General features: G+C 43.4%; 1 protein-coding gene across 7 annotated transcripts in view; it reads left to right on the top strand.

Annotated features, from left to right (window-relative positions):
- The window catches only part of LDLRAD3 (low density lipoprotein receptor class A domain containing 3), a 327921-nt gene that overhangs the window by 129247 nt on the left and 171123 nt on the right, over window positions 1-27551 (top strand). For all 7 annotated transcript variants that reach the window (XR_012423327.1, XR_012423328.1, XR_012423326.1 and 4 more), the window contains exon 3: window positions 6274-6399. Coding sequence is in view for 4 of the 7 variants with exons in the window: in XM_074013956.1 (XP_073870057.1) it covers window positions 6274-6399 (126 nt within the window). In the remaining 3 variants the exon portion in view is untranslated. The remainder of the gene's footprint in view (window positions 1-6273; window positions 6400-27551) is intronic.

The following is a 27551-nucleotide window of genomic DNA, read 5'->3' as shown; positions in this document are numbered from 1 at the left end:
GCTGGCAGAGGGGCAAACTTGACCCTGGAAAATGGAACTCCTCTGCTTTTCTCTTCCTGTAGCCTTTCCCAGCAGAAGCCAAAATGCCCATCTGTGCAGAAAAAGCATTAACACAGCAGGCCTGACTGCTGCCCTTTGAAAAGTGTGCTTGGAACATTGGCCCTTGGCTGGCATCTGGGAACCTAAATTTCAGTAGGTTTCCCATTACCCAACTGTTAATGGTGGCTCACCGTGCCTAAACTGGCTGTGCAGACCGTGTAGTTGATGCTGTTTTTCTGCTGGAAGTCTGGAAATGTGGTGTACTGAGAATGCCTGCGTGACCAGCCCCTAATAAAAACCGTGAGCACTGAGCCTCTAATGAGCCGCCCTGGTGGGTGACATTTCACACATGTTGTCAACAACTTGTTGCTGGAGGAATTAAGCACATCCTGTGTGTCTACCCTGGAAGAATACTTGTGAAAGCTTGAGCCTGGTTTCCTGTGACTTCATTTCATATACCTTTTTCCTTGGCCTTTTTATCCTTTCACTGTAAGAAATCTTAGCTTTGATTATATGCCGAGTCCTGGGAGTTACCCTAGTGAATCATTGAATCTGTGTGGGCTTGGGGACCCCTGACACAGCATCTTATATGAAGGGACTATAATGTTGATGTATCTCATTGCTGATGATGTTGACCATGGTCACTTGGTTGAGGTGGTATCTACTAAGTTTCTCCACTGTCAAGTTACTGTTTTTCTCTTTGTAATTAAATGACATATTGGGGAAGATACTTTGACACTGTGCATATCCTGTTTCTCCTCAAGTGTTTATTTTCTAATTTTAGCATCCATTGCCAGATCTTGCCTGTAACAGTTATTACAATAGTGTTTGCTTCGTGGTGGCTTTCTGTTTCCGGCACCTCTTCTACATTTATTAATGAGAAGTCTTCAATAAAGAAGAACTTTCCTTTCTCCCTGTTTACTTACTTATTCAACAATTTTTGGTATCAGTCTCGGGTACTAGATCCTTATTTTGTTGGCCTCAGATATTTATTTTATTATCTGTGTCATAATCTGATACTGTTGTTGACTTTGTTGCTTGGATTGTTCTAGCTTTGGCTATTGGGAACTTCAGGGTGACTTCTGTGTCCTTTTGACATGCTCCCATGATATTTGGACACTTATTTACTTTATTTTCACACATCTGGCAACAGAAGATACTCCGGGTTCATCTTGTTTGTATATTCTTCCTGGAATCAACCACTTCTCCAAGGAGGTTGGTTTTCTTTGTTAGATAATGGTATTTAGAAACCAAGATCTGGCTGCTAGGTGTGCTTATTGCTGTTTAGGTGTACTGCTTCTAGTCTCCCTCAGCAGATGGAGCTAGGAAATGTATGTATATACACTATTCCGTATATACACACAAGTCAATATTTATTTTTGTCTGTCTGTCCATCTGTCCATCCATCCATCCATCCATCCATCCATCCATCCATCCATCCATCCATCTGTACTGTCTGTCTAATTTTTGCAGACCTTGAGTTCATACTGGTGGCCTCCAATTCCTTCAAATTTCCATTGGAAATTTTGGTTCAATAACCAAAGCCTCAGGATTCACTTTAGCCTTCTCACTTTCTTTTCTTTTTCTTTTTTTTTTTCAGATGAGTCTCGCTCTGTCACCCAGGCTGGAGTGCAGTGGCACAATCTCAGCTTACTGTAACCTCCACCTCCTGGGTTCAAGCAATTTTCTGCCTCAGCCTCCTGAGTGGCTGGAATTACAGGTGCCCTCTACCACGCCTGGCTATTTTTTTTGTATTTTTAGTAGAGATGGGTTTTCAGCATCTTGGCCAGGCTGGTCTTGAACTCCTAACCTCGTGATCCACTCACCTCAGCCTCCCAAAGTGCTGGGATTACAGGCGTGAGCCACCGCACCTGGCCTAGCCTTCCAACTTTCTTTATTTGCAACTTCTCTCTCTGACAGAAATCTTACAGTATATTTACATATTTGTTCAACCCTAGTGCACCCAGAAGATAGTTTCAGAATTGATGACCCATACTCTTGGGAGAAACAAATATAACTAGTGTACAGTATTGTAGTTTTTTTTTTTTCTTTAGCTTTATGGAATCTAGTCAACATACTGTTTTCCTGAGTTACTTAGGCTGGTTGTTTTCTTCCCCATCCCCTTCAGTGTGGTGGTGTTATTTACTAGTAATACGGTTATGTTTACTTATTATTGTTAATATTTCATTTTGAGTTTTCCCCACATGTGATTGATTTTAAGTGTTTATTTTTGGGGTGTGTGAAATACTACCATGGTTCCAAGATATACAGTGCTCTGAGCATATTTACACAAGTATATGGTGAGTCAGATAGATATACTCGAAGAAATGTGCAACCTTCTCATCCTGTTATCTTGTCTGATATCAGTTCCCCATGGTTTTTCACTCCTTTCCAACTCACCCCCTATAGATAACCAGTCTCGTTAGTTTCTGGTTTATCCTCCTGTATTTCTTTTGCACAGATAAGTCAGTACATGTATATTTTCTTACACCCCTTCTTTTCTCATATGGAGGGCAGTGAAGTACTGTTACGGGATCTCTGGGGTATCACTTTGCCAGCTGGAAATTTCTGTGGCCAGTGGCACCTTTGCCCAAGTTTAGCTCTGGCCTTCTGGGCTCCTCTGCCCACTTGACCTGGCAGGCTGTGCTTGGCTCCCACTACAGGCCTAGACCCCATACCTGACAAGGGCAAGCCAGTTGCACAGCAGTGAGAGTTGTGTGAGTGAGTGTGGAGTTCAGCCACTGCATATTCAGGTATGCCAGCTGTGGTGGGGCAGGCAGCTCCAGACACAGGCATGGGTGCTAGCTCCCCGCAAGGCTGCGGTTGGACCAGGCATACCATAAGCAGTTTCCATGGCTGACACTGGGGAATGCAGTGTGATGCCTGGAAGCTTGGAGACTCCAGGAACCACAGAGCCCTAAAAAGGGTATCACAACCCTGGCTTGGGGGTGCTCTTAGGTCTGGGCTCCCCAAAAGGCCACAACTCTTCTCTTTCTTCTCTCCTCTTGTCTCCCACAACATGGTGGGCAAACAGCATGTTTCATCCCTGTTTGTGGTATTGCTCTTTTAGCCCTGCCATTCAGTGAGTCCCTAGTTCTTGTCCTGCATCCAGGAAGAATGAGGTATGCAGACAAGTGGAGGGTGAGCAAGACAAAGAGGAACTTTATTAAGCAATAGAACAGCTCAGAGGAGACTCACAGTGGGCAGCTCCTCTCTGTAGCCAGGGTGTCTTGATGAGTGTTCAGCTCTCAGCACAGAGGGTAACTCCTCTCTGCAGTTTGTCCTGTTGTCTCCTCCAGTCTGACTGAGTTCAGGGCTTTTATGGGCCTCAGAGGGGAGGAAGTGCATGCATGCTGACTAATCCATGGGTGGGCCTGGAAAAGTTCCCACTCCAGTCTGTGGGACCCACAGCCTGGCCCTCAGGCCTCAGGCCTTCCCTGGCTTGAAGATTGGGCTTCACCAGGGACCTGCCCCCTCTGCCTAGGAGCATGTCTGCCTCCTGCTGTCTTTCATGGTGCCCAGGGTTGTGCCAAGGGGCACCTGCAGGGCAGTGCCAAGCTGTCTTCAGCACCGCCTTGGTCTCCCTCCCATGTTTGTCTTCACCCAAAGTCCAGAGGCAGCTGAGGTGGCAGGGCGCTGGTGTGTCAGCACTGCCCTGAGCGTGCACACATCCAGCTGGGTTGCAACAGTGCCCAGGCTCGGCCTCAACTTTGCTCCATGATCTCAGTGGGTGCTGACAGCAGGGAGAGGCCAGGGAGCTGGAGCAGACACCTCTGAGACTGTGGGAGTAAAGGGGGGCCCTTCCTGGGCCCCTGAGAATACAGAGATGTCTGCGTCTGCAGCTGCAGTTTGGGTGACTGCAGCCATGCCCAGAAGGGTGGGACTCCTGCCTGCTCCACGCTCCTGCTGACACCATAGAGTGTGGTACTGCCCTGGGCCCAGCTCTGCCTCTGTGCCCCTCTCTGCCTGCCTCTCCATGATCAGTTTCTAAATTCTGTGAACTTAGTGATGATGATGATGATGATGATGACGATGATGACAAATAGCATAAGCATTACCATTAATTGAGCATCTACTGTATACCATGCTCTATAATGTCTCGTATAGATTATCTCAATCCTTACTAGAGCCCGAGGAAGTAGATGTTACCTCCAATTTACTAATAAATGTTGTGGATGCAACTGGTTGGGGCTGATGTCGTGGGTGGTAAAAGAATACCAAGACAGTCATAGGTAAAGAAGGGCAGATTTGTCAGCAAAAGTACAAAAATACGTTGCATGGGTGCAACAGGCAGCACGGCAGCGAATGGGCCGTCTGCAAAGCGGCAGGGGCTGGAGGAAAGTTTTATAGGGTCATGCTGGAGGGGCCTACTTATGGAATGAGGTATTTAATGAAAGGATGTTGGGCCAGTGGGTTTGTGATTAGCCATTTCTTGGAACAATTGTTCTTCCCAACTTGGGCCCGCTTACTTGTTGCTTACTTATCAGGATGCCACAGTAAGGAAACTGAAGTCTCGCAAAATTTAGAAACTTGCCCATCATAAAAAATAGAGTTGGAACTTGAACCCAGGACTGTCCTGAGTTTATGCTTTGAGAAGAGTACACCAGTACCGTGACAGAAGTTCCAAGGTGAAACAAAGCCACATGGGTTTTTAAAACCTGGAACATTTCAGGCCTTAAAACCCTGATGATTGTGAGTTGGCTGTTGCCAAAGTCAGCATGTTACAGACAGCAAGAACGTGGAGGTAATTTATTGCCTGTTTGTTTCAAAGAAATGGCCCTTCCTTCTTGGAGGACCATGGGCCCTGCCTCTAAGACAGGAGACAAGAGGGATGCTACATAGGGCCTGCTACCTGGGATGTAGCAATAGATCTCATCTCACATCCCCTAATCGCAAGCCAGAGCACCAGAACCATTAATGGGAGAGTACATTACCCCACAGGGCTGTTTGGTTTAGCAGGACACTCAATCAAGCCCAAGTTACAGCGGTTTCTGCTAAAACTATTTGTACAGCATGAGTGGAAGAAGAATTTATTTGGAGCAGGAGTCTGGCTTCTGTTGTGGAAAGTGACAGCCTCTGGCAGAGAGAGAGGCAATGCTGTCGAGTTGGTTGAGGTCAGGGCTTCTGGAACCTGTGTGCCGGCCCTCACCCGGTGCTTGATTTTCCAACTGTGTGACCTTGGGCAAGTCACTTGATTTCTCAAAGCGCATTTATGAAGTGGTGATAAGAACCATACTCATTTGTTTGGGGCTCCCAAGACCACCCCAGGTTCAGCGATTTGCCAGGAGAATTCACAGAACTCAGTGTATGGTCATACTCATGGCTATGATTAATTACAGCAAAGGGATACAAAGCAAAATCAACACAGGTAAAAGATGAGTGGAATAAAGTCCGGATGAAATCAGGTTCAGGCTTCCAAGAGTCCTCTCCCAGTTGAGTCCAAAGGATGCGCTAATTCCCCTAGCAATGAGTTGTAATGTAACAACACATGTGGAATGTTACCAGGGACACTCACTAGAGACTCAGTATCCAGAATTTTTATTAGAGACTGATCACATAGGCACCCTTTGCTCAGCATGTACCAAAATTATAGCCTCCCAGAAGGAAGGAAAGCAGGGGTGTTCAGTGTAAGTTGTACTGTTTGCATAAACAGTTTAGGCACAGTGAGCCACTCTTGTTAGTTAGGGTGGTGCAAAGTCTCTCAAAATCCAAGTTCCCAGACTCCAGCCAAGGAAGAGCCAACCTTGCAAGGAGGTCTTTGTAAGCATAGCAGTTGCAGTTCTGTTTTGTTACCTCTTTTCTGCCCATCATCCCGTTGGGTGGTTGCTGGGTGAATTAAATGAGATGATCCATACAGAGCTCTGAGCACACCGCCTAGCATGGTGAACACTTACTAAATGTTGATGCTTCAGCACCTTCATCTACTCATCATCCATTTACTTACCTGTTCTTCTTCGTGGCTTCATTCAGTACGTTTTGATTGGCACCTGCTGTGGTGCAGGGGCTATGTTAGCCTCTTGGGTACTTTTGAAGCATTCCTCTCTAGATGATGCTGCATGTGGGTGTTCAATCTGGCTGGGTGTTTGAGGTGGGTGGTGGTAATGAGAAGAAAGCTTCAGGGACTTTAAGATAAATCTTAAGTGGACTCATTTTCACATTCAGTGTTAGTAGGATGAGTATGCAGTCATCTGAGAACATCTCCTGATGTCTTGCTGTTTCTTTTTCTTCCTGCAGCCAAGGCTAAGTCGAAATGCGGCCCGACCTTCTTCCCCTGCGCCAGCGGCATCCACTGCATCATTGGTCGCTTCCGGTGCAATGGGTTTGAGGACTGTCCCGATGGCAGTGATGAAGAGAACTGCAGTAAGTGCTGTGCACTTGGACGCTGTGATCCCTTGTTCTTTCCCGCCAGCCAAACTTGTCCACGTCGGTCCCCCTCATCATGTGCTTCTTATACCTAGAGGCTCAGGCATTCTCTTCTGTTACCCAGATTCTGTTCTTTCCTACTTCTTGTGTAAATCTGTAAATGTTCAGCCACCATTTATTAGGGGCTCTACCAAGTGCACTGAGCCTGAGACTTGCTATATTTTCAGTTCTGACAATAGCTCTGCAAATGCAGATGTATTATCCTTAGTTAACAAATAAGAAATTTCAAGTTAGAGAAGTGCATTAGCTCATCCAGGGTCACATAGCTCATAAGAAGCAGAGCCATTTCTAGGTTCATTCAAACCCTCATCTGACTGATACAACACTTCATGTTTGTGCTTGCTTACTTTTTTTCTTACTTTGAATTCTTTTCTTAAAAAAGTTGGCTGGGGCCGGGCGCGGTGACTCACGCCTGTAATCCCAGCACTTTGGGAGGCCGAGGCAGGTGGATCACGAGGTCAAGAGATCAAGACCATCCTGGGCAACATGGTGAAATCCCATCCCTACTAAAAATACAAAAAATTAGCCGGGCGTGGTGGTGGGCGCCTGTAGTCCCAGCTACTCGAGAGGCTGAGGCAGGAGAATCACTTGAACCCGGGAGGCAGAGGTTGCAGTGAGCCGAGATTGTGCCACTGCACTCCAGCCTGGCGACAGAGCGAGACTCCGTCTCAAAAAAAAAAAAAAAAAGTTGGCCGGGTGTGGTGGCTTGCACCTGTAATCCCAGCACTTTGGGAGGCTGAGGTGGGAGGATTGCTTGAGTCCAGGAGTTCAAGACCAGCCTAGGAGACAAGGTAAAACCCCATCTCTACGAAAAATACAAAAGTTAGGTGGGCCTGGTGGCACATGCCTCAGGTACTCAGGAGGATGAGGTGGGATGATGCTTGAGCCTAGGAGGTCAGGGCTGCAGTGAACTGAGATGGCACTACTATACTCCAGCCCGGGCAACAGAGTGAGACCCTGTCTTAAAAAAAAAAGTGTTTGGCCGGGCGCGGTGGCTCAAGCCTGTAATCCCAGCACTTTGGGAGGCCGAGGCGGGCGGATCACAAGGTCAGGAGATCGAGACCACAGTGAAACCCCGTCTCTACTAAAAATACAAAAAATTAGCCGGGCGCGGTGGCGGGCGCCTGTAGTCCCAGCTACTCAGGAGGCTGAGGCAGGAGAATGGCGGGAACCCGGGAGGCGGAGCTTGCAGTGAGCCGAGATCGCGCCACTGCACTCCAGCCTGGGCAACAGCGTGAGACTCCGTCTCAAAAAAAAAAAAGTGTTTATATGTTAGTTGTATGCATACTATAAAAATTTATTCTTGAGAAAACAGTTCAAGTATCATAGATGAAATTAATGTCCTCCTTGACTGTGACCACCCTGATTTGTTTTACCTGCTGTATAATATTCCCCTGGTGTCAGTGTGCACACACACATATTCACTCCCTCTCACCTTGCAGCCAGCAGTCTTGCTGTTGGATTTAACTACTCCTTGCCTTGGATACATGCAGATCCTTCCTTTTAGAATCCTGCTGTCCACAATGACTTTGCATACAGTAGCCTCAGTGACCTTCAAACCTCTCTTCTTCACCTTTAATACTGGCCCAGCTCTCCCATCAAGTTGCTTCATACCTGCCACTGGTCACTCTGGTCACTGTTTCTTCTTCTTTCCCCATTCCTCAAGATGTTTAGACTACTTGAGCCTTCATAATTATCATCGGCTCTGAACAAACTTACGTGTTTATTTTCTGTGCGTATATATATATATAAAAAAAAGACTTTATGTTTTAGAGCGGTTTGAGGTTCACAGCCAAACTGACAGAGATTTTCCAAATCCTCTGCCCCAACACATGCACAGCTTCTCCCATTGTCAACATCCCTGGCCAGGATGATACAGTCATTACAATCAAACCTGTGTTAACACATCAAGTCCATAATTTACATTAGGGTTTGCTCTGGTATTGACCATTCTATGGATCTTGATAAGTATATCATGACATGTAGCCATCATATAGTATCATACAGAATAGTTTCACTGCCCTGAACATTTTCTATGCTCATCCTACTCATCCCTTTTTGTATCCCTACCACATATTTTAATAAATAATTTTCTTCTGATTATTGTGAAGAACTTGCAAAATATAAACAAGTATACAGAAAAAAGCAAAACTGCCCATATCCCATAAGTTAGAATGAGACACTATTAATATTTATGCCATTGTGTGCCAGTTCTTCCCTCCCCTCTGCTCCTCCTTCCCTCCCCTCTCTCTTTCTCTCTCTCCCACTCTGTCTTCTCTCTCCCTTTCTCTCCTCCTCCTTCTCTTCCCATCTGTCCCACTTTCCTCCCCACCTTTCTGTCACTCCTTCTCCCCTTCTCTACACACACACACACACACACACACACACACACACACACACATACACACACACACACACACACAGCCCCCTTCTCTAAGCACATTGTACTTGCTTGTACTGTCCTGTATGTTGTGACCATTTTCACATTATCAGTTTTTTCCAAACATAAGTTTTAACGACTTCAGTGATTCTTTTGATAGATTATGTTCTTCCTCCTACCTCATTGGCTCGATTTTAAGTCTCTGATGAGGAGGATGACTGTCTCCTATGTCATATGTGCCTTTCTAGGGAGCAATCATGGCTGTCCCTTCCCAGTAGGGGCACAGGAAGTTTCTAACTCTCCCCTGCATTTTGTCCTGTTGCCTTATTTCATCTTCTGGGCTCCAAGTGTCAAGAATCTGGCACAGCCAGCAGATGATTGTGTGGTTAGTAGAGTGATGGACATGCACCCCAGCAGGGAGGATACATATCACTAAGAGGAGAGGCGCAACTGGGAGAAATGACTCGACCCAGACTCTGGGCTTGGATTTGTGCATACCCTAATGAAGAATGAGTCAGATATGCCACATCATCTCTTGCATAGCGGTTTACTGGTCTGCACACTGGGGGTGCTGAGAGCCTGCTTCCCAGGATTGCTGGAGAATTAGATGAAATAACTGAAAAGACTCAGTATAGTGGCTGGCACAGAGTAATTGATTTTTTAAAATAGTGGTTTAAAACAACTGTGAGAAAAGACCATAGTTACTAGGATTTTGCCTTTGATTTTGGACTTACAAAAATATACTTCTTTTGTATTTTACTTAATCCTTTAGTAAGTATCACCTTGATCTCTGCTTCCTGTTGTCCATGGGGATCTTATAATCTAAGGGAGAAATGACACACACAGACACACCCCCCCCCCAGAATAATCCAATGGCAATAAAATGCAAGTATGACACCTTATAGTATAAGCAATCTAAATGATTATGTCATCCTATATATTCCCTGCCATAATTAAAGACCTTATATGATTTAAATGTTTGGACAATGGTCTTTAATTTTCTCTTTTTTTAATTAATTTTTTATTGTACTTCTAGGGTACATGTGCACAATGTGCAGGTTTGTTACATATGTATGCATGTGCCATGTTGGTGTGCTGCACCCATTGACTCGTCATTTACATTAGGTATATCTCCTAATGCTATCCCTCCCCCCTCCTCCCACCCCACAACAGGACCCGGTGTGTGATGTTCTCCTTCCTGTGTCCAAGTGATCTCATTGTTCAGTTCTCACCTATCAGTGACAACATGCAGTGTTTGGTTTTCTGTTCTTGTGATAGTTTGCTGAGAATGATGGTTTCCAGCTGCATCCATGTCCCTACAAAGGACACGAACTCATCCTTTTTTATGGCTGCATAGAATTCCATGGTGTATATGTGCCACATTTTCTTAATCCATTCTGTCGCTGATGGACATTTGGGTTGGTTCCAAGTCTTTGCTATTGTGAATAGTGCTGCAATAAACTTATGTGTACGTGTGTCTTTATAGCAGCATGATTTATAATCCTTTGGGTATATACCCAGTAATGGGATGGCTGGGTCAAATGGTATTTCTAGTTCTAGATCCTTGAGGAATTGCCACACTGTCTTCTACAGTGGTTAAACTAGTTTACAGTCCCACCAACAGTGTAAAAGTGTTCCTATTTCTCCACATCCTCTCCAGCACCTGTTGTTTCCTGACTTTTTAATGATCACCATTCTAACTGGTGTGAGATGGTATCTCACTGTGGTTTTGAGTTGCATTTCTCTGATGGCTAGTGATGGTGAGCATTTTTTCATGTGTCTGTTGGCTGCATAAATGTCTTTTGAGAATTGTCTGTTCATATCCTTTGTCCACTTTTTGATAGGGTTGTTTTTTTCTTGTAAATTTGTTTGAGTTATTTGTAGGTTCTGGATATTAGCCCTTTGTCAGATGAGTAGACTGCAAAAATTTTCTCCCATTCTGTAGGTTGCCTGTTCACTCTGATGGTAGTTTCTTTTGCTGTGCAGAAGCTCTTTAGTTTAATTAGATCCCGTTTGTCAATTTTGGCTTTTGTTGCCATTGCTTTTGGTGTTTTAGACATGAAGTCCTTGCCCATGCCTGTGTCCTGAATGGTATTGCCTAGGTTTTCTTCTAGGGTTTGCTGAAGTTGCTTATCAGCTTAAGGAGATTTTGGGCTGAGACAATGGGATTTTCTAAATATACAATCATGTCATCTGCAAACAGGGACAATTTGACTTCCTCTTTTCTTAATTGAATACCCTTTATTTCTTTCTCCTGCCTGATTGCCCTGGCCAGTCTTGTGCCAGTTTTCAAAGGGAATGCTTCCAGTTTTTGCCCAGTCAGTATGATACTGGCTGTGAGTTTGTCATAAATAGCTTTTATTATCTTGAGATACGTTCCATCAATACCGAATTTATTGAGAGTTTTTAGCATGAAGGACTGTTGAATTTTGTCAAAGGCCTTTTCTGCATGCATTGAGATAATCATGTGGTTTTTGTCTTTGATTCTGTTTATATTCTGGATTACATTTATTGATTTGTGTATGTTGAACCAGCCTTGCATCCCAGGGATGAAGCCCACTTAATCATGGTGGATGAGCTTTTTGATGTGCTGCTGGATTCAGTTTGCCAGTGTTTTATTGAAGATTTTTCATCGATGTTCATCAGGGATACTGGTCTAAAATTCTCTTTTTTTGTTGTGTGTCTCCCAGGCTTTGGTATCAGGATGATGTTGGCCTCATAAAATGAGTTAAGGAGGATTCCCTCTTTTTCTATCGATTGGAATAATTTCAGACGGAATGGTACCAGCTCCTCCTTGTTCCTCTGGTAGATTGGCTGTGAATCCGTCTGGTCCTGGACTTTTTTTGGTTGGCAGGCTATTAATTATTGCCTCAATATTTCAGAGCCTGTTATTGGTCTATTCAGGGATTCCACTTCTTCCTGGTTTAGTCTTGGGAGAGTGTATGTGTCCAGGAACTTATCCATTTCTTCTCGGTTTTCTAGTTTATTTGTGTAGAGGTGTTTATAGTATTCTCTGATGGTAGTTTGTATTTCTGTGGGATCGGTGGTGATATCCCCTTTGTCATTTTTTATTGCATCTATTTGATTCTTCTTCTTTATTAGTCTTGCTAGCGGTCTATCAATTTTGTTGATCTTTTCAAAAGACCAGCTCCTGGATTCATTGATTTTTTGAAGAGTTTTTTGTGTCTCTATTTTCTTCAGTTCTGCTCTGATCTTAGTTATTTCTTGCCTTCTGATAGCTTTTGAATGTGTTTGCTCTTGCTTCTCTAGTTCTTTTACTTGTGATATTAGGGTATTCATTTTAGATCTTTCCTGCTTTCTCTTGTGGGCATTTAGTGCTATAAATTTCCTTCTACACACTGCTTTAAATGTGTCCCAGAGATTCTTGTATGTTGTATCTTTGTTCTCATTGGTTTCATAGAACATCTTTTATGTACTCAGTAGTCATTCAGGAGCAGGTTGTTCAGTTTCCATGTAGTTGAGTGGTTTTGATTGAGTTTCTTAATCCTGAGTTCTAGTTTGATTGCACTGTCTCGGAGACAGTTTGTTGTAGTTTCTGTTCTTTTACATGTGCTGAGGAGTGCTTTACTTCCAACTATGTGATCAATTTTGGAATAAGTGCGATGTGGTGCTGAGAAGAATGTATATTCTGTTGATTCGGGGTGGAGTTCTGTAGATGTCTATTACGTCCGCTTGGTGCAGAGCTGACTTCAATTCCTGGATATCCTTTTTAACTTTCTGTCTCGTTAATCTGTCTAATGTTGACAGTGGGGTGTTAAAGTCTCCCATTATTATTGTATGGGAGTCTAAGTCTCTTTGTAAGTCTCTAAGGACTTGCTTTATGAATCTGGGTGCTCCTGTATTGGGTGCATATATATTTAGGATAGTTAGCTCTTCTTGTTGAATTGATCCCTTTACCATTATGTAATGTCTCTTTGTCTTTTTTGATGTTTGTTGGTTTAAAGTCTGTTTTATCAGAGACTAAGATTGCAACACCTGCCTTTTTTTGTTTTCTGTTTGTTGGTAGATCTTACTGCATTCCTTTACTTTGAGCTTATATGTGTCTCTGCACGTGAGATGGGTCTCCTGAATACAGCACATTCTCTTTTTTTTTTTTTGAGACAAGGTCTTACTCTGTCACCCAGGCTGGAGTGCAGTGGTGTCATCACAGCTCACTCCAGCCTCAATCTCCTGGGCTCAAGTAATCCTCCTACCTCAGCCTCGTGAGTAGCTGGCATCACAGGTGCATGCCACCATGCCCACCTAATTAAAAAAAAATTTTTTTTGTAGAGATGACATTTCACCCTGTTGCCCAGGCTGGTCTCGAACTCCTGGGCTCAAACAATCCTCCTACCTTGGGTTCCCAAAGTGCTGGGATTATAGGCATGAGCCACCATGCCTGGTCTCGTCTTTAATTTTCTAAATGAGTAAATTATACCCATTCCAAACTACGCCAATGAGGATTAGGTCAGCATCTTCCTCTGACATAGCTACCATTTAAAAATAGTGATTCTGAAGCCGGGCGAGGTGGCACACGTCTGACACACGAGTGTGTGAGATGGAAGGATTGCTTAAGCCCAGGAGTTCAAGGTCAGCCTGGGTAACATAGCAAGACCCCATCTCTATAAAAATAAATAAGTAAATACAATTTTTTTAAAATTAGTAAAAATAGTGATTCTAGCTCACTGTTTTGGAAAGTGGTAAATAAAAGTATGAGTCAAACTTTATCCCCTTGCTCCTATGTGAATTATATTTCAGAGTAATCAAATATCTGACTTTAAAAGGTAATTTTTTATTGAAGAATACCAGTGAATAGAAGAATAAACAAATTAGAGTATCTTCATTTTGTAACTCCTAATGAAGAATGGGTTTAGGTAATGATCATCAATGACTGCTTAAAACCATTAGGTAAAAAATTGATGGGGCCTTCATAATGGAGAGATCAGGCTAAAAACTCCTGAACAGCTCTGAATTAGTGTGGATTCACTTCAAGTAGAATGTATTAATAGAAACCTTGCCACTCTCTAGGTCACTTTAGAGTATAGTTGTCTTATATAGTACATCTGTGTACATTAGCCACCCCACAAGGCAGTGTTTTAATTTTTGCTTTAAATATTCAAATGGGCCGGGCGCGGTGGCTCAAGCCTGTAATCCCTGCACTTTGGGAGGCCGAGACGGGCGGATCACTAGGTCAGGAGATCGAGACCATCCTGGTTAACACAGTGAAACCCCGTCTCTACTAAAAAAAAAAAAATACAAAACACTAGCCGGGCGAGGTGGCGGGCGCCTGTAGTCCCAGCTACTCAGGAGGCTGAGACAGGAGAATGGCCCGAACCCGGGAGGCGGAGCTTGCAGTGAGCTGAGATCCGGCCACTGCACTCTAGCCTGGGCGACAGAGCGAGGCTCCGTCTCAAAAAAAAAAAAAAAAAAAAAAAAAAAAAAAAAAAAATTCAAATGTATTTTGAAAAGTTCCAGAGGTATTGTATTTACCCAGATATTCACCATTCACTCTTCCTTCATTCCTGATATTGCCAAGTCGTCTTCTAGTATCATTTTCCTCCTCTGTGAAGAACTTCCTTTAGCAATTCTTCTAAAGCTGGCAACAAATTATCTTAGCTTGCCTTCATCTGACAATGTCTATTTCACCTTCATTCCTAAAGGGTGTTTTTACTGCAGATAGAATTCTGAGCTGACAGTTCTTTTCTCTAAGCACTTTAAGTATGCCACTTCCATCTGGCTTTTACGATTTCTGAAGAGAAATTTACAGTCATTCAAGTTGTTTCCCCATAGATTATACATCATTTTTCTTTAGCTGCTTTGAAGTTTTTTTTTGTTTTTTTTTTCTTTAGTTTTCAGCAGTTAGATCATAGCATGTCTGGGTATAGATTTCTTTGAGTTTATCCTGTTAGGGTTCTCTGAGCTATTTGAATCTGTAGATTTTCGTCTTTTGCTATACATGTTCAGCTATTAGTTCTTCAAATATTTTTAAAGTACTATACGTTTTCTCCTTTCTTTATGGGAGTCTAATGACAACAATGTTGAATCTGTTTTTATTGTCCCACACGTCCCTGAGGATCTGTGAGTTTTTATTTTTTTTAATATTTTTGGGGGTGGGCGAGGGTTTCACTCCATCACCAAGGCTAGAGTGCAGTGATGTGATCATGGCTCACTGCAGGCTCAACTTTCTGAGCTCCAGTGAACCTCCCTCCTCAGCCTCTTGAGGAGCTGGGACCACAGGCATGCAGCACCATGCCTGGCTAATTTTTTTTTTTTTTTTTGTAATTTTTGTAAAGGTGAGTTTTGATATGTTGCCCAGGTTGGTTTTAAACTCCTGAGCTCAAGTGATGCACCCGCCTCAGCCTCCCGAAGTGCTGGGATTACAGGTGTGAGCCACCACAGCAGAACTCTGTTCATTTTTTATCACTCCTTTTTCTTTTCATTGTTCATATTGGACAGTTTCTATTAATCTGTCTTCAAGTTCACTTACACTTTCATCTGTCATCTCCAGTCTGCTTTCAAGCCTGTATAGTGTTTTTTTTTTAGTTGTTTAAATTTCAGTTACTGTGTCTTTCTATTCTGAAATTTCTTTTTGGTTTTCTTTATATCTTCTCTTTCTTTGCTGAGACTTTCTGTTTTTCCATTTGTTTTGAGAGTGTGTGTGATTGCTTATTAGAGTATTTATGTAACAGCTGCTATAAAATCTTCATCATATAACTTCAACATCTGTGTCATCTTGGCATTTCTCTGTTGATTGTCTTAACCCAAATGAATTGAGATTTTCTTGGTTCTTAATATGGCAAATAATTTTGGATTATATTCTGGATAGTTTCATTATTATGTATGACACTGTGGGTCTTATTTGAAGCCTAGGAGGAGTGCTTATATATGTGTTTTAGTAGGTAAATGACCTAGGCAGGTTAGGCCACAGGTTTCTACCAGCCCTTTGTGGGCTATGGTTATAGCCGTTTTCACGCTGTTTTTGCAGTGCTATTTGAATGTGTCCTGCCTGTGCCCTTACCAGTAGTTTGTGAGTTCAGTCTTTGATGTGCTGATTAGGACCAGGTCCATGTGCATGCAGCTTGTGGGGATCATCCCAGGAGTTCATAAACAGTTTTATGGGTTAGCTTTTCTGAGCTCCTCTCTCTTCTTAGTGTCTCTGGTTCTTTCCAGTTTCCTGGGGCTCCAAAAGGGAGAAAATACAGTAAACCCAGCACCATTTTGGTGATAGTTTAAATTTTGGTCTTATTCTCCATTTGGCCTGCTCCAAATTACCCTTTGCAGCTACTGCATGCATTCTCTTCAGGTTTTTAGGTGATACTCAGTGGGAAAGCCGGAGTGAGGTATGATGACTGCATCTGACCCGGAGCAGGAACTTCCATAAGCCAGTTTCAGCAGCACAAAAAGACAGTCTTCTGATGCGGTGCCAAGGAATACACATCACCAGTAAGAGATCGTGCTGCCAAAAACATCCCACCTAAATCTGATCGAGTCTCTAAATCTAACCATTAGTTTACTGGAAATTCAGGGACAGGGGAATGTGTTAATGACCCCACAAAGGGGCATACTTTTAGATACAGAATGTGGGAAATTCTTCAAGACCCAGTTTCATTCATAAATAAACTCTAAGAAAAAACAGAGGAAAAGGAAACTTATAGATTGAAAGAGAGTAAAAGACAAATTAACCAAATGTGATGTGTTGACCGTATCTGAATGCTGATCATACAGATCGACTGTTAAAAAAATTGAGATAGAGAAATTTAAATTGTGGTTTGATACTTGATATTAAGGCATTATTATTTATTTTTAATGTGTAAGAATGGTATTTTGTCTATTTTTTAAAGTCCTTATCTTTTAGAAATATATACTAAAGTATATAAAGAGATTATGTGCTATCTGGGATGCACTTCAAGCCAATTCCATCAGGGATTGAAACAAAATGGTCAGTGAGTTGATAATTGTTAAACCCATGGAATTCAATAAACCAGTCTCTATTTTTGTATATGTTTGAAATTTTCCATAATGAAATGGTGAGAAGAAATAAATAGAAGTTAAAGAAGTGGTTCAGTTTGGTGATGTCTTGACTTTAACAAAAATAACTAGAGAGTTATATTTTTAAAGAACTTTGGTTTGCAGACATGTGTTTTCCAGGTGTAGCGTTCATTTTGCAGTCAGGAGTGAGGATAAGCAAAAACCCAGTATATGTAATTTTTTTTTTCCAAAAAAGGCCTTGCTCTCATTGTCTAGGCTGGAGGGCAGTAGTACGCACACAGCTCACTGCAGCCTTGACTTCCTAGGCTCAGGTGATTCTTCCACCTCAGCCGCCCAAGAGTCTCTGGGACTTCAGGCGCACACTACCACACCAAGCTAAATGTTTTTTGTATTTTTAGTAGTGTCGGAGTTTTACCTTGTTACCCAGGCTGGTGTCGAGCTCCTAGCCTCAAGAAATCCACCCTGCTTGGCCTCCCAAAGCGCTGGGATTACAGGCATGAGCCACTGCACCCAGCCAAATTAAAAAAAAAAAAAAAATTTTGTAGAGATGGGGTTTTGCCATGTTGCCCAGGCTGGTCTTGAACTCCTGAGCTCAAGCCAACTGCTTGCCTTGGCCTCCCAAAGTGCTGGGATTACAGGTGTGAGCCACCGCACCCAGCCCCTCAAAACCAGTATTTTCTTTTAGAGCTTCACAAGGCTGAGATTTTTGCCCTTTGACTGTTTTTCTTTTCTGCTTTTTGCCGTTTGGCCTCTTTCTTCCGCTGTCCTCACACATTCTGGGCTGGAGGTGAAACCTCGGGTTGGCTGGCAGCACGGCTCTCACCCCAGTCCTCATTCAGTAAGGATGAGGACTCCAGCCAAGAACTGAAATGGCAGGGTGTCTGGGGACCACGACAGAAAATTGAGTCAAGCTGATGATCTTCTGCTACAGCTTTTAGTGTAGTTGTGCCCAGAAAAACCACTGTGTCCTGGACTGTATCTCCCACTGATGACAAATTTTTGCCTGAATTCTGAGCACCACTGAATCATTTAGCTAGTATGTCTGTGTTTTTGTGCACAGAGCTCCACACTGCTGGCATATTTCTGTAGCTCTATTCATGTCAATCCAGATGAGAGTCCCCGTTTCCTCTTCGCCCCTCAGCCAATTCATCAGTTGTAGCCTCAGAAAACTGTGTCTTTTATTGGGTAGACTAGCCGAGCTAAAAGTGTCAACAGGAGAATTTTTCCTCCCAGTACTCCAAAGCTACATCATCAAGGTCTCCTTGAAGACTCTTATATGACTGGTTTCCTTTGGAAATCTTTCTGGTTTGCCAAAGCTGGGCTGGGTCATCCCCCTGTGTGTTCTCAGACCATACGGGACCTTCTTCAAACAAATGTCACCTCATCAGAGAGGCCTTCCATAACCACCCTATGAAAAATGACCCCTCTCATTCCCAGTCTCCCACTCTGTTTCTGTCCCCTGCTTCATCCTTCTCCACACTTACTGTCTTCCCTACTACACTGTGACAGCCATGAGATGGTATTATAGTGTGGCTCACAGCTATATTCCCAGTGCCACGTATATTGTCAGGCTCAGCCTTAGCAAGCGACAAACATACACTGAATAAATGGTACTTCTCATGCTTTCTCGTAACGGCGTATTGACTTGCCTGTATAGTATACAAACTTTCAGGGCATATGAACTGCTTGGCTGACAGTTACTGAGCACTTACCTTGTATATGGCCTGTTTCTACATGCTTTACGTGGATGATCTCATTTTAGGTAGCTAGTATTATTACCTCCTTTTCATAGATAAGGGAACAGAGACATAGAAAGGATAAGTAACTTGTCCATACTCACACACTTAGTAAGTGGCATAGTTGAGGTATCAACCTAGGCAGTATAAATACAGAGCCTGAACTTTTAACTGTTATATGAATGTGTGTTCCCAATACATTTTTTTTTTTTTTTTTGAAATTGGAGTCTTGCTCTGTCACCAGGTTGGAGTGCAGTGGCACGATCTTGGCTCACTGCAACCTCCATCTCCTGGGTTCAAGCAATTTTCTTGTCTCAGACTCCCGAGTAGCTGGGATCGTAGGTGCGTGCCACCATGCCCAGCTAATTTTTGCCCAATACATATTTTTTAGAGACAGGGTTTTGCTCTGTTGCCCAGGCTAGAATGCAGTGGTACAATCATAGCTCACTGTACCTTAAACACCTGGGTTCAATTGATACTCCCATCTCAGCCTCTTAAGTAGATAGAAATACAGGTGCATGCTACCTTGCCTGGCTAATCTTTAAACTTTTTTTTTTTTTTTTTAATAGAAGGGGTCTTGCTATACTGCCTTGAATGGTCTCGAACTCCTAGCCCCAAGCTGTCCTCTCACTTCAATAACCTGAAGTGCTGGGACTACAGGCTTGAGCCATCATGCCTGGCTAATAATTATTATAATAAACATTTATTGAGCACCTACTGTGGCCCACATGCTATTTTCCATGCTTTGCTCGTTTCATTTTTATAAAAGTTTATGACAGGACATTATTTTTATCCTCACTTTACAGATGAGGACATTGAGGCTTAGAGAAGTTGAATAATTTTTCCAACATCATATAGCTGGTGAAGTGGTAGGCTGAAATTTGAGCCCAGGTGGACTTCACACCTTCACATCTAACCACTACAGCAAAATGTGTGCTTGGAATTGTCAGCTGGAGCAGATCATAAAAAGTTGAGATTATAAAAGGTTATATATTATACTCAATGAGAAGCAGTTGATACTGAGCTGATGCAGGATGAGGAGAGGAAGAAGGTCACATGACTGGAGACCGGGGAACTGGGACATGGTGGCACTTTCATAGCAGTAAGACCACAGGAAGAGGCAGAGGTTAGGAGCAGAGGGGACAATGTCAGTTTCAGATCTGCAGAGTTTGAGGTGAGAGGGTATTCAGGCAGAGGAACCCATGAGGCAGCAGGAGAAAGATGTTTGTTTCTGGGGGAAGGTTTAGGGAGCTATCCACAGAAAGGTGGTAATTGAAGCAGTGATACTGGACTTGTTCCCTGGAAAAGGCAGGGTTGGGTGTTGGACAGGAGATAACCATGCCCAGGAAGCCTTTACCGATGAGGAAGAAACAGACTGCCATTAGCAATGACTCTTGAGTTCTGGCAGTGGCCCCTTGCACTGACTCTAGAGGAGTTTTGAAAATTAAAATCCTCTGAGTCCTTAGAGCCTGAGGAAAAGGGAAGCAAGACTGAAATATTTTTGCCTCTTGCCTGCTTGCCCAGCCTGGCGGCCCTTTCCTCTCCTGCAGACACAGAAGAAGTTCCATGTGCAGAATGCGGCTGCACATAGGCTGTGTTCTGTCTTGGAGGGGGAAAGGCTGCAGAGGCTGGGGGACCTGGTAGCCTTGGGGCTGGGAGAGGCCCACAGGACCTGTTGAGCAGACTTTGGAAGGAGGAACTCACAGGTGTCCATAGGCAAGCCGAGGTCAAGGCAGCGAGCATTTTCCAAGTCACAAAGGGTACAGGACTTGTTGCCGGGATAATTTGCAGGGAGACTGCTTCAGCGGGCTCTGGTTTCCTGGAGCCAGGCGCCCTCTATCCTGGAGAAGAGAAAGTCTCAGTGCAGCTCTCTCTCCGTCAATTGCCTGGTTTCCAGGGACATTGGGGCTGGTAATACAAGGACCGTGTGGAGGCTGTGAGGTTGGGAAGTGAGTGGTGACCACCGCAGGCTGGAGGAGCCGATGGGAATTGTGGGGGCTAATGACAAGGAGTTTCTCATTTATGTGTTTTATCAAGACCCTTTGAGGTAGGAGGGGAGCCGACTTCACAGACTTTAAATGAGTTAAAGAGTACATTTCCTAAGTCCTCCTGTAGACAGATTGCTTCATTTCCTGTCTTGAAGCCAGTCAGTTGCTTTTGGAAGACCACAGTGGTCCCTCGGTCCTATCTTTTAGATGTGGTGGAAGTAAACCCTGCCAGTTTAATTAACCACTAAGCGGTTCCCTTCACTCCTGCCTCCCTCCCCCCCTCTGCCAGAGAGAGACAAGTTCTTTCTCCTGAGTATTGTGGCTTGGGAAATAGAGCTTTAGAACCCTGTGTTTTTTGGGGGTAATAATAACCAAGGAGCTTTTGAGCCTGTGATTCAGTTTTTGAAGTCGACTCTGCAGACAATTTTCTCCACCCCTAGTGAAATAAATATTGTAAAATACAATGTTCCTCTCCCCAGTTAACTGAGTAACATAATACATTTCTCAGTGACTGGTAAGCCGCAACAAGGATGAAGAAAACAAACATTTGGAGCACATTAAATATGGCTAAACGATACTGAAACATAACATCCCAGAGGATGAAATGTTTCCTGGTCCATTTATGATCTGTTCATTGAGCATTTACTATTTCCAGGGTCCTGGACCAGGCCCCATGGGACCACAGAAACCCCTAAGACTTGTCCACCATAGTCCCAAATACAATCATTCTGAAATCTGGCTGAGCCAAGTAAATAGCTGCAGAGGCTTTGGAAGAAATGTAGTGAAATCTGAGCTGTCTGGGGTCTTTGGAGAGATCTGCCACTCTGGTTAAGTCAGTCTGCTTAATAACTGAATATTTATGCCTTTCAACACCAGCAACAGGAATCTCTCTGAGATGTATCGAATCTTGGCTTTGTCAAAATGTACCTTTTTTGGTAGTAGCACAGGGTCATTCTTAGGAACATTAATTTTTAGACCAGGCTATAATACAGGGCTGCCTTTGGCTCCTTTTTAGAACTTTTTTATTAGTCTCTTTTGGAACTATCCTAGGCTGTTGTGCTTTTGGAATTCTTTTAAAAATACCTTTATTTTTATTTTTTAAATGTATGCATATATATGGAGTACAGGAGAAATTTTGTACATACATATAACGCATGATGTGATCAAGTCAGGGTATTTAGGTGCCCATTACTCAAGTGCAGTACACTTTTGTTAAGTATATTCACCCGACTCTGGTTTCCTTGTATCTCACTGTATGTTTGTATTCTTTAATCCACTTCTCTTCATCTCTTTATCTTCCTCCCTTCCCCCTACTCACCCTTCCCCATCTCTGTTACCTATTTTTCCACTCTCTACTGCCACGTGATTAAATTTTTAGCTTTTGGAATTCTTGAGGTTGCTTTTTAGAGCTTTTCTGTCCCCTTCTCTGGTTGTCAGTTTTTATTTCTTGCTGCCAGTTTGTCTACAAGGCAGCAAATGACATCCCCTCTCCCTTTTTATTTGCTTTGTCCTTGGGAGCCGGTATGCAGAACTTGTTGGAATTTACATAAATGGAGAAGGCATAGACCCTGAGAGAGGTGACGGCTGGAGCCCTTTTCCTTGGAGGAAGCTCCTGGCACTTTCAAGGCATGAACATTGTGATGTATATTTTGATGGTTGGGAGGTGTTTTTCTCTGGCTTGCTGCTGGGTTTGGGCTGTGTTCCTCTACCATCCTCTACTTCTGTTTTTCTGCCCTGCAAAGGATGGGGGAGATTACACTGTGTTTTATGAGGAGTCATTGACGAGGAGGAATGCTAGGTGTGGTTGTATACAAGGATGTAGCTATGTCTCTTGAGCAACTATGCCCCTGAGTGTGAAAGATACTAAATATTAAGAGGTGTTTGTGGACCAGGGAGAACTTTATGATGGGAGAGTAAAAGGGAAGGAAAGTGAATGCTCACTGAAACATTTCTGTTAGACTAGACGTTGAAAAATGTTTAGTGAGGTTTCTCAAACATACTGAAAAGGAAAAGTAAAGTAAAATGAACACCTGCATTCCCAACATCCAGTTTCAAAAATGTATCACCATGTTGCTGTATTTGCTTCAGAATTTTAAAATAATAAAATATTACCAAATATAATTAGAAATCTCCAGCCATATCCCTTTGGGATCTTCTCTTCTCTCCAGAGGCATCCATTGCCCCGGACGTGGGGTTGTTTATTCCCATTCAAGTTTTTTTTTTTTTTTCTTTCCGTGTGTGTATTTTTTAATCCTGCTATGAGAAGTAGCATTCTCTTGTGTGGGTAACTTGTTATGAATGGTATGTAGTACAGGACATAACCTACTACTGACACAGGATTTTTGTGGGCCACTTTGCCAGTTGGGTACCTCCACAGGCAGTGACGCTCCCTGCCCTGCCTGGGCCTTACTCCACCCCAGGTTTGCTGCTGGAGGCACCCTGCCCATTCAGCCCGCCCGTGTTATAGGTTGTACCCGTGTTCAGTAGTTCCTGAGCTCTTGTCCCATGTCCAAGAAGAATGAGGGTATGCTGAGAATTCAAAGGGTGAGTGGGGGTGGAGAATAATTTTATTGAGTGATAGAACAGCTCTTAGTTGAGAGGGAATGCAGGGGTGGTTTTCTCTCCCAGTGTGCCTGGGTCCAGGGCTTTTTATGGACTCAGAATGGGGAGTCCATGCTAATTGGTTTGTGACTGTGCAAAAAAGGTTCAAGTGAAGACACCACTCAAAGGTGGGCATGACAGTGTAGAAAACCAATTAGGAAAGGGTAGGTGTATGTAAAATAAGTGATGGTGGGGATCCATCAGAGGAAAGTGCACCAAACAGGAAGGCAGTTTCTCAGTCTGGTCCATGGATTTGACTTGTAGCTTGGCTTTCAGGCTTTAAACTGTCTTTGGCTTGGAGGTGGGGTTTCACTGGGGACCCACCCCTGTCTGCCCAGGCATTTGTCTGCTTCCTGGTACCATCACTGCTTGCTTTTCTCCCTCACCATTGTATTTGTAGGATTTATCCATCTTGACACCAGTTCATTCATTTTTCACTACAATACAGCATCAGTTGAGGCACTATGGCCCTATTTTGCCTAACACCAGCTTTTGTACATAAAGTTGTATTAGAATGTAGTATGCCCTTCATTTACAAATTGCCTATGGCTGCTTTGCAACACAATAGCCAAGTTGAGTCATTACAACAGAGACAAAAGACCAAACAGCTGCCAAAACCTACAATATTTACTATCTGGCCCTTGATAGGACCAGTTAACCAGTCCTAGCATTGTAACAGTATAACACATTGTGTCTGTTCTCTTGTAAGTAAACATTTGAGCCACTTCCTTTTCTTTCTTTCTTTCTTTCTTTCTTTCTTTCTTTCTTTCTTTCTTTCTTTCTTTCTTTCTTTCTTTCTTTCTTTTTCTTTCTTTTTCTTTCTTTCTTTCTTTCTTTCTTTCTTTCTTTCTTTCTTTCTTTCTTTCTTTCTTTCTTTCTTTCTCTCTCCCTTTCTTTCTCTCTCTTTCTTTTCTTTCTTTCTTTCTTTCTTTCTTTCTTTCTTTCTTTCTTTCTTTCTTTCTTTCTTTCTTTCTTTCTCCTTCCTTCCTTCCTTCCTTCCTTCCTTCCTTCCTTCCTTCCTTCCTTCCTTCCTTCCTTCCTTCCTTCCTTCCTTCCTTCCTTCTTTTCTTTCTTTCTTTCTTTCCTTTTTTTTTTTTTTGAGACAGGGTCTCATTCTGTCACCCAGACTGGAGTGCAGTGGCACAGACTCAGCTGACTTCAACCTCTGCCTCTCAGGCTCAAGCGATACTCCTGTCTCAGCCTCCCAAGTAGCTGGGATTATAGGTGTGCGCCACTACCACCTAGCTAATTTTTGTATTTTTAGTAGAGACAGGGTTTCACCATGTTGGCCAGGCTGGTCTTGAACTCCTGACCTCAAATGATCCACCCACCTCAGCCTCTCAAAGTGCTGGGATTACAGGCATGAGCCACCGTGTCTGGCCCGTTTGAGTCCTTTCTGATTTTTTAATTTTACAAATAATGATTTCAGTAAACATTTTTGTTTCTTCAAGACTCTTGCAATGGCTCACACCTGTAATCGGAACACTGTGGGAGGATTGCTTGAGGCCAGGAGATTTGAGACCAACCGGAGCTACATAGTAAGAACCCTGTCTCTCCAAAACGTTAAATAATTAGCCAGGCATAGTGGTATATGCCTGCAGTCCTGGCTACTCAGGAGGCTGAGGTGGGAGGATCGCTTGAGCTCAGGAGTTTAAGGCTACAGTGAGGTGTGATTATACCACTCCACTGCAGTCAGTGACTGAGACCCCGTTTCTTAAAAAGGAAGAAAACAGAGTCTTTCTAGAGCAGAGTATATAGCTGCAAGTGAAATTACTGGGCCATGCTATGTACACCATAGGCTTTACTATTACTGAATGGGCCTCCCAGGTGGACGTACCAATTTACACCCCCGCTTATAGTTTATGAGACTTCCTCTCCCTCCACATTCTTGCCAATGACCTGGTACTTTAAGACCTTGAGTGTGGTAAGTCTGAGGCATGGTGGCACGTCATCACTAGTGACAGTATACATTATTTCACGTTTTTACTGACCATTTGCTGTTCTTCCTATGTCAGTTGCCTGATTACATCCTTGGCCCTTTTTTTCTATTGAGTTGTCTTTTCCTTTTTGATTTTCGAGAGTTCTTTACATATTCTGGCTACTAGTATTTTGGGTTCTATTCATTAAAACCAATCTGTGACTGTGACTTGGTTTTTAAACATACATACGCATACTTAGACATGTAATATGTATGTAGACATATACACATATGTGACTTTTTTCCTTGGAAACTTTGAGAGGTTGAAAGGGTCTGAGACTGAAGGAAAAGTTAGTAGATGACATTGGTTTCAGCAAGGATGACTCTGCACAGCTTTCCCCGTCAGGAGGTTTATATAAGCTTGTGAACACTGCATCTTGGAGCACTTAGAATGCCTTTCCCAGGCTGTCTGAGTGAGCTGATGGTTACTGATGTTTTGGTTGCATAGATGTGACCCACAAGGTCCGAGAGAAGCCGAAGGTCACCATGGTGGGATGTTGATGGACACAAGGGTTTGGAGAGCTGCCTTGGACAAAAACCAAACGTGATTTGTGGTTTTGGATTTCTCCATCTTGGTTTTGGCTGAAGTCAGACCTTGGTTTTGGCTTGATCCAGTTGAGCCATTCTCTGGCCCACAGCGATGTCAATAATTAAAACTTCAATTTTCAGGCCAGACCACTTTTGTTTGACTTTACATCATTGGTCCATCATCCTCAACACTGAAAGCACTGGCTTCCTCCATTCCCCCCACCTCTTCTGACCTTTCGGATCAAACTTTTGGAATTGAATAGTTAAAATAAGAAAGTCTTCAGTTCCTCAGATTTAGATAGTGCTATGAAGTTAACCAAGTCCTTGCAGCTATGATCTCTGTGTGTTCACAATAGCTCAGTGGAGTGTAGGGAGAAGACAGATCACAGCTGCCATCTTGCTGTTGAGGACCGCAGAGAGACGCTGGAGCTGGTGTGGCTCTGATCCTGTAGCAACGTAGCAATCTTCTGTGCTGGGCCTGGCGTCCCTTCTGGTGCTGTGCCCACCACATGCAATGCAGGTGCCGACTCAGTTCATTCCCCGAGATCCGGGATGACCCCTCTTCATCATTACAGATGTTGCTCCTCATGGGAGGACCACACTCTGTAGGACCGAGATTTACATAATGAGGGGAACGAGTGTAACATTCCCTGAGCCTGTGCTACATGTCAGACTGGGCACTGTACGTTTTCCCGTGGATATCATCTGATGCTTAGATTAATGCTGTAAGTAGCAGGATCAGCTTGTTGGTCTGTGGCTGGCGTAGCCATACAGGGCCAGTGCTTAGCTGAGAAGGGACCATGCTTGGTTTTATGTTCTGCTCTTGCCATCTTGAGTTCTTAAAATAATTTTTGACAGCAGATCCCACATTTTCAGCAGGCACTGGACCTCACAAATCATGTAGAGGGTCCTGTCCACAGATAAAGCAGCTGAGACTCAGAGAAGTGAGGTCATTTGCCCAAGATTAATAAGTGGCAGAGCTGGGATTGGAGTCATTTCTACTTGGCTGATTCAGTTACCGAAAACAGAGCCCTGGAATGAACCTTGTTTGAATTTTACTGCAAGTAAATTGTACCATAGAAATACTGGTTTTCTGTGGAGATTTGCTGTTGTGTTGTTAAATAGTTTTGTGCTGACCTTGTACTGGCTGGTTGTCACACTTCTTCTTAAGGGGAGGGCGCAGATCTGTCATTTCTTTTGAGGTCTCAGAAGGTGCCCAGAATAGGAGCCTCATGGAGGAGCTGCTCGGAAAGTGGTCACTGACCAACTAGGTTCATCAGCTTTTTTGTTTGCAAAGAAGAAATTGAGGCTACTCAGTTTACCTTAGTGAGTCATAAGGAATAAGTGAGGAATTAAAAGGCTGCTGCGTAGTTAGAGAACTGGAAGCATCCTATACAGCTGTGGGATCAGATCCTGTCATTACTTCCCCAGTGGCAGAGAGGTGTCAATCCCTGCCTCAGCTACTCCTTCTGTCCTGGCTTTGCTCCCTGTGTCTCTTATGCTACCAGCCATTCACTCTTGCCTCCTCCAGGATATGTGCATGAGGTTCAGGTTTTGCCCAGACCCCTCAGTGTCTGCTGGCCAGCCTTCAAGTTGACCATTTCAGGTGAGGCATTGAGAGCGTGGGGGTGGAGAGTGGCAAAATAGATAACGGAGACCAGAGACTTGGAAGGGTGAGTTCGGGGAAGGGAGGATGATAAAGAGATGAAGAGAAGTGGGTTAAAGGATACAAACACAGTGAGATAAAAAGAAACCAGAGTAGGGTGAATATACTTAACAAAAAAGTACCGCACTTGGGTAATGGGCACCTGAATACCCTGACTTGATCACATCATGCCTTATGTATATGTAACAGAATTGATCACATCATGCCTTATATATATGTAACA

Source organism: Macaca fascicularis, chromosome 14, assembly GCF_037993035.2.
Source record: "Macaca fascicularis isolate 582-1 chromosome 14, T2T-MFA8v1.1".
Lineage (NCBI taxonomy): Eukaryota > Metazoa > Chordata > Mammalia > Primates > Cercopithecidae > Macaca > Macaca fascicularis.
Note: the sequence above shows the minus strand (reverse complement) of the source record. Positions and strands in the feature narration are given on the sequence as shown.